Source organism: Gallinula chloropus, assembly GCF_964237585.1.
Source record: "Gallinula chloropus genome assembly, chromosome: 20".
Lineage (NCBI taxonomy): Eukaryota > Metazoa > Chordata > Aves > Gruiformes > Rallidae > Gallinula > Gallinula chloropus.
The window spans coordinates 3,072,262-3,085,930 of NC_140105.1; the positions used below are offsets into that span (position 1 = coordinate 3,072,262).

A 13,669-nucleotide genomic window follows, 5' to 3' on the forward strand; every position below is an offset into this window, starting at 1 on the left:
AAGGTGAAAGGCACTTATTTGATAAGGACAGCAGAGATATGTGAGCATGCCACCTGATAAAACAGCAGAATGGAGCCCTCTGCACTTTCACATTACTAAACTGTTCACAAAACACGAAAGTTTGATGTTTAGCAAGTAAGTCAGAACCAACACAAGTCGGTAGGACTGCTCAAGTTCTCCCAAGAAAGCTGGTAATACTCAGGTGCAGAGCTCTTATCTCAAAAGCACATGGTTTTTACACTCTGGCTTTTTCCCCCCCCACTGTTCAAATTAGAATGAAGTTTGTTAAAACCTTTAGCATAGGGAACTCTCATTAAGTAACTTAACTCTGCCTGGGACTCATTCACGATCAGACAAAACAAAACACTGATATGCCTACAGAAATGGGTACCAGCCAACATAACCGGTTTTCTCTTCTAACTAGAAGAGACCCAAAGATCCAGAAATTCTTTTGCTTGTGTACTCCTAAGCAGTGCACGTGGGAGATGTGAACAAAGCTAGGCTGGCCTCTCAGAGCTTGATATACCCCCGGTCTCTGAAGCCTGAGTAGCCTCTGTCTCTCGCACATTCGGTTGCAGTTCACATTTAATCTTTCATAGTTCACAGAGTCTTTCATAACTGCCCAGTAGAAGTCATATCATACCCTGCCTGTGGCTGCACATCAATAATTGGTAAAAGTTATATATGTGTCAAGGGATTCATTTGTATGCACAACTCATTCACACCTCAGTGTCCTGCTTTTCTGGATGAAAGACTAAACGAAGGCAGCGCACTCCTCCGAGTGCTGCAATGAACAGCACTACTCAAGGATTTCATACAAACTCCTTGTGCCAGGAAATTTTTGTTTTCTTTTAAATCCTGTTGATTACTGGTCCCTCACCTACTCACCCAAAGCTTTGCCTTAAAGGTTTTTTGTTTGATCTCTTCTTAGACATAATAGTAATTCAGAGCTAGACAAGTTTCAGTGTATTAAGTGGGTTAAATTGGTTTATTTGGCTATACAGAATGTCTTTTAATTGCTTTCTTTAATAAATATATCTTGATATATAGAGAGTATTTTTAATATGTCTTCATATATATGCCTCCTTGTGCCTTGAGTCCCTTATCTGTCAGATGGGGCCTCCAAGTCACTGAACAATCCTACAGTCAGCATGCAAAGGTAGGTGTTCCTCACTCAGGAAGAATTTACTTTAAACTAAACTTCCCTGACGAGCCCTATGAAAAAGTTTAAAAGGCTTGAGACTATCTCCTGCTGTGGGCCTTGACACCAAGCATTGCTTAGAACCCTACAGAGGGAGAGAGTATCAAAACTTTACACTGAAGTGCGTCCAGAACAACTAAACCCAATCAGGGATTCATCTACCAGCGTTCTTGCAAGAAACTGGTCATCAAAATGAGAAGCTGCTCACCAGTACAGACACGGTAACTTTGCTCCCAATTCACCCAAATGCACAAGAACACAGAGTTTCCAAGCTTCAGAGAACATGTTTGGGTGTCAAGAGACATATTATTCTCCTAGTGTCCAGTCCTTCACAGACCTAAGTTTGTTGCGGCCTTAATGTGTGCACCAAGTTCCACAAAAATATGAGGCGATACAGTTACACCTTGATCCAAAGTTTACTGGCTTACTAATTATGTTTAAATTTCCCCTCTTCATCTCAAGTGAAAATTCTGTCTCTGTGTGTGTAATAATTTCTGCACGTCATTGTGACACTGGATTATTTGCCCTGATCCACCACACTTCAGAGAACGTTTCCCTGATCATCTTTTTCGTCATTTCAGCCCACCTCCAGATTACCACCTTTCAGGTTCCCACCTCCAGATTACCACCTTTCAGGTTCCCACCTTTCAGTTTTTTACAGAAAGAGTGGTGAGGTGCTGGAACAGGCTGCCCAGAGAGGTGGTGGGTGCCCCATCCCTGGAGGTGTTCAAGGCCAGGCTGGATGGGGCCCTGGGCAACCTTGTGTAGCTCCAGGGCTGGAGGTTGGTGTCCTTGCCTGTGGCAGGGGATTGGAGCTCTGTGATCCTTGGGGTCCCTTCCAACCCAGACCTGTCTATGATTCTGTGATTCACTGCAAGATTTTGAAGCAAAGGCACACTCTCTGCACAGTACACTATTTTTAGTAGTATAGATGTTCAAAAAAGGGTAAAGAATGTTAATTTCCATACCATCTGACAAAATCTTCATGGACTATATGGCAGTATCGTTATCCAGAGACTGGCGAAAAGACACAAGATAAAATAAATCTGTACTCTTACCAGATAGGATGCCTTGTGGGGCTTTCAAGCACACAGAGACAGGACAAATTCATAATCTTGCTTCAACACACAATATATGGAAACCACTTCAAAAACTGAATTACTACAAGCAAGCAGGCAAGGATTAAGCAAATCCCTTAAAGCACGAGCCCACGCCTAGGTTACAGCCAGTCCTGGCTCTGGCCATTTTTTGATTAATTTGAAGATCTGAAATCCCTATGTGCCAGACTATGTACTAGCTTCCTAATATGGTTCAGTCATATGCAATACAGGTCTGGTTTTAGCTGTAAGGCTGCATTACACCTGTGTGACCTGTCCTAGGGACCCTGCTTTGGCAGGGGGGTTGGACTCTATGAGCTATGCCACAGTTAATGTAACTGTGACAGGATTTCTATCACTGGAATGCCAAGACAAGCACAAGGCAGTTCCACTGAGCTCTACAGACTATGAAATAGTAATGAAGTGAATGCTAAGATCCATAAGGGATTAGTGTTGTACTACAAACGCTAAAGACTGGCTGTGCAACTATTCATTATACATAAAGGTACATATGTACTTACACTTTCCTGACAAAACATTTTTGAGCAACAAAGAGCTCAGGAGAAAGTGTGTAAAGTTCTAACCTTGTTTCCTTTGTCCTTTTCTTTCATTATTTAACAATGGCCTCAAAGTGGTCTTTTCATTTTCTTCTCCCCTCCTCTGACCTGCCTGCAGAGATTTCTTTCCAACATTCTTTTCTGTTCCACTAAAGAAATCTTGAGTTCCACCTCCTGGCACATAATTTCAATTTGATTTATGAATACTTACTGTTAAAAGCATAAGCTTTAAGACCACAAGCTACTAGTCAATGCATTTTTATAGCATACTCCTAACCAAAAGAGAAAGTGTTTAAACCCTGGTCCTTAAGGGATGAACTTCTGGAGAGGAAGCAAAGGTATCATCTCCTCTTTTGAGGTCCACACTTCTAAGCTTTCAGAAAGAGGCCTGTCTCTGAGCCATGTTCTGAAGGATAAAGATGGGAATGGAGGTGTCCTGGGGTTAAGTGATGCCAAGGTTAAAAAATCAAATATTTTTTCCACTGAGATAAACCTCTGCTTTGGAATGTATTTCATCCTGATTATGAACTGACTCATTTTCCCCAATCACCACAAGATGCCATAAACTCCATCACTTTACTTTCATTATGCTGTGACCAGTACCTCAGCCTCAGGGAAGAGTTTTGGATCTGTAAGTTACAAGGAACCATGGACTGCCCTGTCACATCTACTATCATCTCCTCCTCACCTCCACTTCCTATTCCATGAGGAGTCAATCGGGCATAGGACACCACACCAGACATTTAATACTTTTAAAACTCTGGCATACCACTCCCATATTAGATAAAAATGTTTTGTATGCATTTCTGTCCCTGCTTTTTCCTCTTTTCTGCCCACAAACACTCAACATTTCTTTATAGCTGTTCCCAAACAGGCTACAAGATTTCCATCAGGCTGACTATAACAGGGATGTGAGCTGTAGTCCAGCCTAGTTCCCATGGAAGACTATAACAATGGACTGGAGGAAGTTCCTCCCACACAAATGCAATTTTTCTCACCTTTCTTATTAGCAAAGCAAAAATATCCAATAATTGGAAAGATCTGTGGAAATCCCAGGACCTGCAGGAGCCTGCTTTAAACTATTAGCTTGTCCACATATCTCTACAGGAACAGAAGTAATCAATCCTCACCTTTGATCTCTATTTGACAACAATACCTGAATCTACAGCTTGTTTTCCCTTCCTTGCAGTGTTTTCTCTGTTTTCCAGCATTAAGTGGTAGAAAGTGTGATTCAAAAGGAAGTTTGGTCCAAGAAAGTTTAGCTGATGAGCTTCTGTTCCTTGCAGACTGCAGAAAGTGTTACTGTGATGCAGTCACTCCCCTTTCTAGAGGGTTTCATGCACAGGTAGAGCTGCTTCTCAGTCCCATCTTTAAGGTGGCCCTTAAGAATCCATACAAGTTTTAAAAACTTAAGAGCAAGCAAAGGATAAATTTTACTGGGATGCAAAGTCACTTAAATTACCCCACTCTTGTTACTGATGTAACAAGGAACCATTAACAAGCACAGCACCCATCAAACCTGAGCCTGGTCTTTGATGTCACAGACACAAGTCAAGCTCCTAAATGTTGTCACGCTGAGAAGAGCTTGAGATGTGAAAAACAGGAAGGGTCTTGCTCCCTGTAAGAGCAATACTTTATTCATATTAGAGGTAACCCCTTACTCTCCTGATTTTTTGATCAGTTTTTGCACTGATCCACAGGCACCATTATTTATGAAGACATACAAGGTGCCAGTCACAAGCTCCGCTGCTATGAATTTTATGTGATCCTAATTTAGATGAAGCAACACTTCTTTTCAGGAATAATACTTAACAAGCAGCAAAAGTAATGGATATTTCACTACACAGCAATTATGTCCCATTTAATTACTCAAACAAAACCACTAGAGGAATTCACGTATCGCCTACGAGCCTTTGGTATTCCCTGCTTTTGCTCTCTCAGTTTTTAATCACATCCATATTCATAATTGCCCCTTAGCAATGAATTCTTTTATAGATGTACTCAGAAAACATACCCACTGCAAGAAGAGGCATAGAGGTGAGAAAGAATTATGCATGCAGCTACCTATCACAGTAAGAACCAAAGTATTCCCATGGGGCTTGCTCTCAGATTTTCTCTGTTGGATTTTAACATCCAGTTGCACTTCCATAAACAAGCTGCCTACAGTTTGGACTGTGAGGTAACATAGATTAGAAGAATATACAAAGGAAGCAATTTTCAATGACAACTATGCCCTTGACATAGAACTATGACTTCAACCAAAGCACTTACTCTCTTATTTGTTTCCTTGTCTCTAAAATGAAGCTTGTACTGACCTGTTCTAATGGGATTACTGTGAAGATTAATTAGTAAACATCATTACAATGCTTTGCAGTTAAGCCACGTTCTGCTTTACATAGTAGTATAAAACCCACTACCTCTGTTGTTCTTGTTCTGGCAAGAGAAAGAGTAGTAAGGCATGCCAGATGGAATTATAACAAGATGTAGGGAATATATGAAAGGACTTTGAGAACCATACAAATATTAACATACCACAGTGCTCATAAGAAAAAACACTGCAAGATTATTATGGCTCTAATATTATAAATTCATGGGTTGAAAGAGACCTTGAGAGGTCATCCAGTCCAATTCCCTATCTCAAATCAAGGCCAACTTCTAAATTATGTCCAACTTCCCAGTTCCATCAGGTTGCTCAGGGTCCTGTCATTAGCACAGGAGTGCAGCACTCAGATACTGATGTTCCCAGATGTGTCTCAGACATGCATATTTTGCTACCCCCGTGTCTTCTGTGCTCAATTTACAAGCAGAGGGTATGGAATAGATGATCTCCAGACATCTCTTCCAACCACAATTATTCTGATTATGCATGGAACAGGTCACTCACATGAATATAAAAGTTGGCAATCCCTTTCTATTTGCAACATGCCTGTTTTGCCACTGGATTCCAAACCCCCTTCATCCCACCATCCTTCACGAGGAACTACCACTTCTGCCTGCTTGGCAGCATCCTTCTGGCCCTTCTAGTTTAATTCACTGCCAAATTTCCTTGTAAGGTCTTTAGGTCATGTGAAACCACCACAAATTAGGTGTTAGATTGTCTCAGTGAAGACTCACTCAGGCAAGCATGTAAGGGAATGACAACTGACCTCTCACTTGCCTCCTTGTTCTGCTTAAACTGTGGCTGGACACCAGGGAAGGGCAGAGGCTACTCCCACCTGGCGCCAGGGACAGAGAAGGGATGCAAAGCAGGGCTGGGGGCATGGAAGAGGTCTCAGCTCCATCTACTGTCCATGGCAACTGATTGGGGGTGCTGGAAAGACTGAGCTGCTCCTCAGGAGGAAGTGAAGCAACTTATCTGCATGATTAAAGGAAAGCAGGAACAGTTTATTTGGCACTGCAGATCTATTCAACATCCTTCATCTTATGCACTGACAGCTTTGACTGCCTGCTTAACATTTACCAGCTCTAAATGTTCCTTGGGAAAGAAGGAAAAACTGCATCTCATCTGCTGAATGACACCAAGACAGCAGCACTGCCAGGGAAACTGCACAAACACAATTGTGTTCTCATCCTTGTCATCTGCTCAGCATTAATCACTCATTCATTCTCATGTAACATATCCAAGAAAAAAATACCATATCATTATGCAAATAATCTCATATTTTCTGCAATCATACAATAAAACTTAACAGATACCCTTCTTCAATTACTTACAAAGAGATGTTGAATGGGGAATGCTTTCAGCAAGTCCTCACCTAAACCCCACAAAAGTAACATGGAATGACAGCATCTGTGAATGCCCTGATTTGGGGTGAACAGAGGGTACCAGAAGAGAGGGCACAGGCTTCTTTGAACCATTTCACTGCACATACACCCAGCACAGGAGCACAGAGAAGCCCACAAGCCTGAAACCCAATAAAACCATAACAGGTGTCTAATGAAGCCCAGTTAAAAACTTGTCCCAAATTTATCAGGAAGAGAAATTACTTGCTGTTATGAATTAAATCACTGATTCATGTGAACTCTCCCACAGCCAGCTTAACTTGCACATTATTATCAATCCTTCTAAAAATACTTGCTTCTATTTTCAATTCAGAAGCACCTGGACTGAAAATTTTCAAATTACAGTTTTTAACTAAAATAAGTGAACTTAATTATTTCCTACTAAAAGTACACAAGCATTTCTAGAGTTCAACAGAGCCTCTGCCTGTTCCTCTCCCATTAGCACAGCTGGTTGCTCAAAATTACCAGGAGTTTCCACCCTAGTACATTATGTCTGAAGGTGTGACAACTTGCTGGAGTATGTAGAAATGAAAACTGCCTCTTGGTTATAGGGACAAGAAATGGAGCCAAGAGAAGGACAAAGATAACACCTCTGCTCTGCCTTCCAGTTCTCCCCATTGGTACTCAACTCACCCATCCCAAGTCTGTTCTGTTCTCCCACATTAGAGCACTCTAAGCAGCTGAAGAAGGTTTCAAAATTGGAATCCTACAAAAGGTTCTCACTAAGAGAAGCCTCTAAGAACAAAGTGTTGTAATATCAATCATATTAAATAGCTCTGGATCATCTATTTTAGTTTTCTTGAGCTTGCTACACATGACATTCAGTGGAGCTGGAGTCAAGTCACGTGGATGCTGGAGTTCTAGGTTTTGGACTTCTGATGGAGCAGGAGCTCATCCTTTCATTTAAGTAAATCACTCAAACACACACAAAAGGTGATTTCAGCAGCTCATTTCTTATTAAAAAAAGTGGCCTTTAAAAGGCTTCACAATAGCACCCATGGTGTCCAACATGAACACTCACAAAGCTTAGGAGCCAAGAAAAGAAACACCACTCCTGAACACAGCTGAGCCTACAGTTAATAGTGCATTTTGTTTGACTTCGTTTGCTATGTTACCTAAATTTCATCAAATATCTGGTTGAGGTTCTACTGCCTCTACACACCCAGCTTTGCTGCATATTTGTTCTGCAGTATCAAATCAAATACTGAATTCATGAAACAGTGGCCAGTATACAGGCCAGTTACATCAAACTGTCCTGTGCAGCAAGCAGTGGGAAGCTCTTAAGGTGTGTACCATATGTGTTCATTTACAACTGGTTTACACCAAGGAAAAAGCCTCTGAGGCCAATTCTCAATACTGACAGTGCCACACAACACATCTGCTTAGCTCTCCTGTCCCCCCAGCACGCCTCCATCCTTTCAAAGGTCCAGCCAGTACAAACTGCCCATTGCTATCCTTGATAACAGATGCCCTCAGCAAGACAGTGTATTTTAGATGAAGTAGCTCCTAAGGACCATGCCAAGTGCAGGTCTGACTGGCACCTCCCAGGTACCTACTGCTTCATGGGCACAATTAAAATATTACTTCCTTTAATGCCACCATGAACCTATCAACAGGCACCACTGAAACACAAAAACAAGAGTCTGGAAAACAAAACAGGAAGCAAAAATAATCTTCAGAGTTCTACAAAGAAGTGAGGAGTGATTTTGTATATATTTTTGTTGCACTTGCAACAGGTCCTCCTTTTTCTACCACCTCTCTCTGCAATCATCTTACCAGCCACTGGTACAGTGTGTGATTAGCATTGCATAGCAGCAAGAGCTGCTGTCCTACAGCCCAGGAACTTTGCATAGCTGGTTATTACTGCAGCTGTTAATGCCAGCTCCATTTATTCTCCTCTAAGACTGACAGCTACTTCTGTGGATTTTAAATCATTCTCAGCTTTCAGTTGGTACTGATTTAACAGCAAGATGTGCTCCAGTTGTACTGATTGGAGTTAAACAAAAGCCATGAATGCCAGAAGATTATTGTGATCTAGACTGAATCTGGATGATGCTGATGGAATGTGGAGAAAGATCAGACTACCTATGCTCAGTAAGGACAGAATTAAGTCCACTATTCCATGATAGGAGATGGATTACTAAATATATGCTTTGAACACATTTTTTGGACCTTCTGTTAATGTTGTGGGACTTCTGAATCTGAAGCCCTACTTTTCATGTGTGCTTACATGACAGTCAGTAGGCTGCATGTCTTTGGCCTTCAGCAGAGTTCCTCCAAACTGATTCATTTAAAGAGCACAATAAAAATCAAGATATGGCAAATTCCCACCACTTCACTCAGAGTGCTGTGTTATTCTCATGATTACAGGATCTGACAGTCAATATCTAACCACTGGAATAAAGCTCTACTTCTGAGTGAACATACACACAGCCACACTGAAGCCCATTCCTGCACTATGGGAATGCTATATCTGCATCTTTGAATGTATTTATTTCCTTACCTGAGCTGAAAAACTGTCAGCTTGGGCTTTGAGCACACACCTTTTTTCCAATCCAGCTTCCCCAGTAGCTCAGACCTTCATCTCCATTTATTTTATTATTTTTTATGCTTCCAGAAACATACTTCTGACAGCTCTGGAAATATGCTAAGTTTGATATTCACACAGGAGTCACATTTCACTCTCCAATGCACAGCATTCATTTTGCACCAGAGACTGTTTACTCCCACAAACACACAGAAGCAATTGCAACCTTTCCTTCTACCCTTACATAACAAACAACTTGTAGAAAGAACAAAATCCTTTGAGCTGAAAATAAGTGCAGCAAAGCTGACCTTAAACCCAAGAAATGTAGATGCAAAGGAGGAACACAGAGCTGGTACAGATATTTCATTCTAACTGCTGGATTTCAACAGCACTTTATCATATAGTGAAGCTTGTGACCTGTCTAATATTGCCAGTCCCCAAATTCACAAGACTCTTCAGAATTATGAATTTTAAAATATGATTTGCACCAAAAAATTTAGTAGCAGCAGAAAGCATACCAATTGTATTTAAAAAAGGAACACTTTGATGTCTGTCATTTATTCTTAATCCTCCTGATACACTGAGCATTACAAACACAAGCCTCTGGCCAGCAAAGGGAAGTTGATGTTGTTTTAAAGAACATTGTTTTAAACATTCCTGTTTCATTTCATCACTTGAACAGAGCTACCCCTCCTGCAAAGGATGACCAAAAAACTGCCACTATGTCAAGTTTGGAAACAGAATTAACATAACCATTCAAAGCAACAGACACTTCTTTAGAGCTGGTTTAGTCTAAAAAGAGTCAGCTTTTGGTTTGTGTTTTTTCTTCCCTGAAGTAGTATTTCACGCAGCACTACAAAATCTCTTACTTATGGTACAGTGAGTTTCTTGCAGCAGACAGAGGTCCTGACTTACATCAAGAAACACACACAGACTTCTGAAGCCCATCAAGGCACAAGAAAGATGTGCTCCTTAATGCCACATTTGGTGATGGATTAGCCAAGGGTCTGTACATGTGAACTGGCACCACAGTGGTGACTTGTTCATGTCCATTAAAAAGAAAAAAATCTCAAGAGCCTCTAGGTTAATAAGTTATAATTCCTTCTGGAAGCTGGAGGTGTTTGTTAATAATTCAACTAGACAAAGTTACAGCCCATGCTGCAAATTAGACAAGAATCTTCCACACAAATACATGAGACCTGGGACTTATAGACCTCTTAGACAATCCACTAGTGATACCTACTTAGAGGAGTGATAAATGTTTTTAAGTTAGGCTCTACTTCTAAGGAGTTTTCCCTGTCCCTAACTGTATAAATCTGATCCTGAAGCATCAAGTGCTGTGAAAGCATTTGAAGCAGCAGCGGGACTTGCCCAGGCAGCACTCCAAAACACCGGAAATCCCACAATGAAATTAAAAAAAGACAATTAAAGTGAAACAAATTACCACTTCTCTGCTCTGCTGCATCAGTAACAATGCCTTTCTGCTCCCTACTGTACAGCCTGATGCTTCAACAAATTACTGCACAGAGAAAAAGGAACATGCTCGTTTTGGCACCTGGTACCAGGCTCTGAAAACAAAGATCAACTCTGAGACAACAAGAAGTCTCAGGCTTTGGAACTGAAGTGGCATTAGCAATACAGAGAAGGTAAATTAGGTGTCATGCACAAAAACTCAACCAGCAATTTTGACATTTATCTCTAACACACCTGGATCTAAGGGAGAAACATAAAACCTTAGCAACAAATGAATTTAGAAGTTTGAGTTGGAATGACAAGAGAAACACAAAAGATCTAAAGTGGCATAAAAAGCCCAAAACAAAACAAAGAGGGAAGGAGACAAAACCCCAAACAAACAAAACACTGCAAAGGAACATTCTGAACATGAAAAAACATCAACCAGCAACAGAAAACACCCTGGGGGCATTCCCTCCTCCTCATTCTCTCACAAGCTGCATTTAATCAGCAAGATGAAAACTAAGTGCAATTGCCTTCACATTGTGCTTCACCTCATTGTGCTTTCCCTCTTTTCCTCCCAGGATGCTAGCTTAGATCACACCATAGGTAGTGACACAATCAGGGAACCCCTGACAACTCTGTTTAGACAGAGGTGTTAGAAAGGTGTAACTGGCATTAAATTTAATTTTGTTGTCTACATGTAGCAGGTTTGATCTCTGAAAAAGAGGCCATTCCATACAGGCTTTGCATTGCTTTCAGTGGTGGGTTTCACCAGTTCTGGGGCACACATACTATCTATTCAGCCACCTGCGAGACAGAATGGCCAAAATCATAGAATCACAAAGGTTGGAAGGGACCTCGAGAGCTCATGGGGTCCAACCCCCCTGCCAAAGCAGCTCCCCAGCTCATATTGCACAGGTTGGTGTCCAGATGGGTCTGGAATATCTCTAGAGATGGAGACTCCACACCCCCTGGGCAGCCTGTCCCAGGGCTCCCTCACCCTCACTGGGGAAAAGTTCTTCCTATGCTCTAACTTGCAGCCATTGCCCCTTGTCCTGTCTCCACAGACACTGAAAAGGGGCTGGCCATTTCCCCTTGTATCCCATACTTAACATATTTATAAACATTAGTAAGATCCTCTTAAAAGCACTCTTAAAAAAACCTCAAAAACCTACTACTCTCTTAAAGCACTCTTAAAAAAAAAAAATTTCTGTACTTCACCTACTCCCCCCCATCCTTCCCAAGACCAACTTAAGAAGCCTGAAAATTAATCAGATGGGGCCGAATGGAAGCAATTTCACAGTTGCAGACTTTCGGAAATTAAGTCACGGGCACGCTGAGCACACCAAGTGGACCCAGTGCCCCTTGCACAGTGCAGGAGGCAGCTGTCCTCCCAGCCATGCAGAATCCAGCTAGGATTTCTACAGCCAGAAAAACATGGTAATCTTCGAATTGCATCTGGAAATGGAATAGTTTAATGTTTTCCTTTTCAAATTACTGGTGGCAGCGTTTTGTGAAAGGTGATACTTCCAGTTTAGCATTTATTTCCAACCACAAAAGCCAAAGTCATCAAACATACAGCTCTTGATACCAAACCCAGTATATGGATCATCTCTAAATTTATCTACTGCTGGTGAGTGGATCACTATCAGCTGTAAGTTAAAAAACCCCTCACCCAACCCCATTTGCAGGCAGCAGGAGTCAGTTCTGCCTGAGGTAGTGACTGCCAGCAGACAATTACTGATGCTGTCTTTAAATGAGTAAATTTCCATCTTTTCTCTCTCTCAAAAAAGACAGAACACAGTAGGAATATAAAGTTGTCCTTCATTTTTTTTCCCTGCAAGAGTGTGACTGGTCTTGCATTATGAAAGGTTACACTGCTGTAAGCTGCCAGACAGATGAGTAGAGGCTGAGCGCTTTCTTCCTAGGCATACTGCCCCAAATTCATTCCACTTTCAAATGAAACACCTATTAGAAAAATCTTAAGCCAGCCTTAATGAAAGGGGATTTTTTTTCCTAGGTTTAACTGACAGCTGTCAGAATGCTCATCCCTGTCAGATCTAGAAAGAGCAGCTGCAGACTTATAACCAAGTTGACCATGGTTACTGCAGGTTAGTAGAGCTGTAGTAATTCATCATCTTCACACTCAGCCCACAGCAATCACAGGGTATTAAGCCCCAGCTTGAACAGCAAAGGAATTTCAGGCCAGACAGTCTAAAATTAATTGCTTAATTTTGGATTTGCAATAGTCAAACCCTTGCTCTTGATGCAAAGTAACCTGCTAAGCTGTCCTAACTGGATTGTAGTTCAGAGCTCTACAGCTTTCAAGGAAGTTATGCTGTGTGGCTTAACTCCAGTTATTTCAAACTGTGTCCAACATTTTTACCTTGTTAAGAAGTGCTGTGTATACCACAGTTACTGCTGACAACACAAGAGCCCCACTACACCCACCAGCCCACTGGTTAGTAAGTGGCATAGTTTGGCCAGCTTTAACATGGACAAGCCAAGATCCTACCTGCACGGGGCTCGATGGTCTTGTTGGCACCCACATCCATGAAGATAAAGCGTCCACCGCCGAAGTCTGCAGAGTAGTCAGAGAGGTAGAGCAGTGAAGTATAGTCAAAAGAGCCATAAGTTACCTAGGAGGAAGAGAAGGTTACCAAAGATGAACAAATTCTCCTCTTGACTCTGCAAAGCACAAATGGATCAGCACGGCATTTTCCAGTTTGCATGTATTTAATGAAACTGTCTCTTAAAGCCAAGTATATATAATTTCTAGAAAAAGATCCCCATATTAGTCTGGTCAATTACATTTACACATACATTACATATAAGGCTAGCATATTGTGTTTATTATTTCTATTAGTTTCCATCATTAAAGAAGTGCTCCCATTGATTTCTATCATCCCAATTTGTCCAAACAGTTAGCAAAACCCAACATAGTGTCAGAAATTACCCCTCTGTGGTGCATCAAAAATAGAGAAAGGCTCACATGTACTTAAACTATTTCAAGATAAAATTTCCCCATAAGGCAAATGAGACCCAAGAA

General features: G+C 41.4%; 1 protein-coding gene across 1 annotated transcript in view; it reads right to left on the reverse strand.

The window, feature by feature from the left end:
* Positions 1-13,669, reverse strand: part of OGFOD3 (2-oxoglutarate and iron dependent oxygenase domain containing 3) — a gene marked incomplete at its 5' end in the record, with an annotated part of 39,652 nt that overhangs the window by 928 nt on the left and 25,055 nt on the right. The window contains one exon of the mRNA XM_084273463.1: positions 13,136-13,259. Coding sequence (XP_084129589.1) covers positions 13,136-13,259 — 124 coding nt within the window. The remainder of the gene's footprint in view (positions 1-13,135; positions 13,260-13,669) is intronic.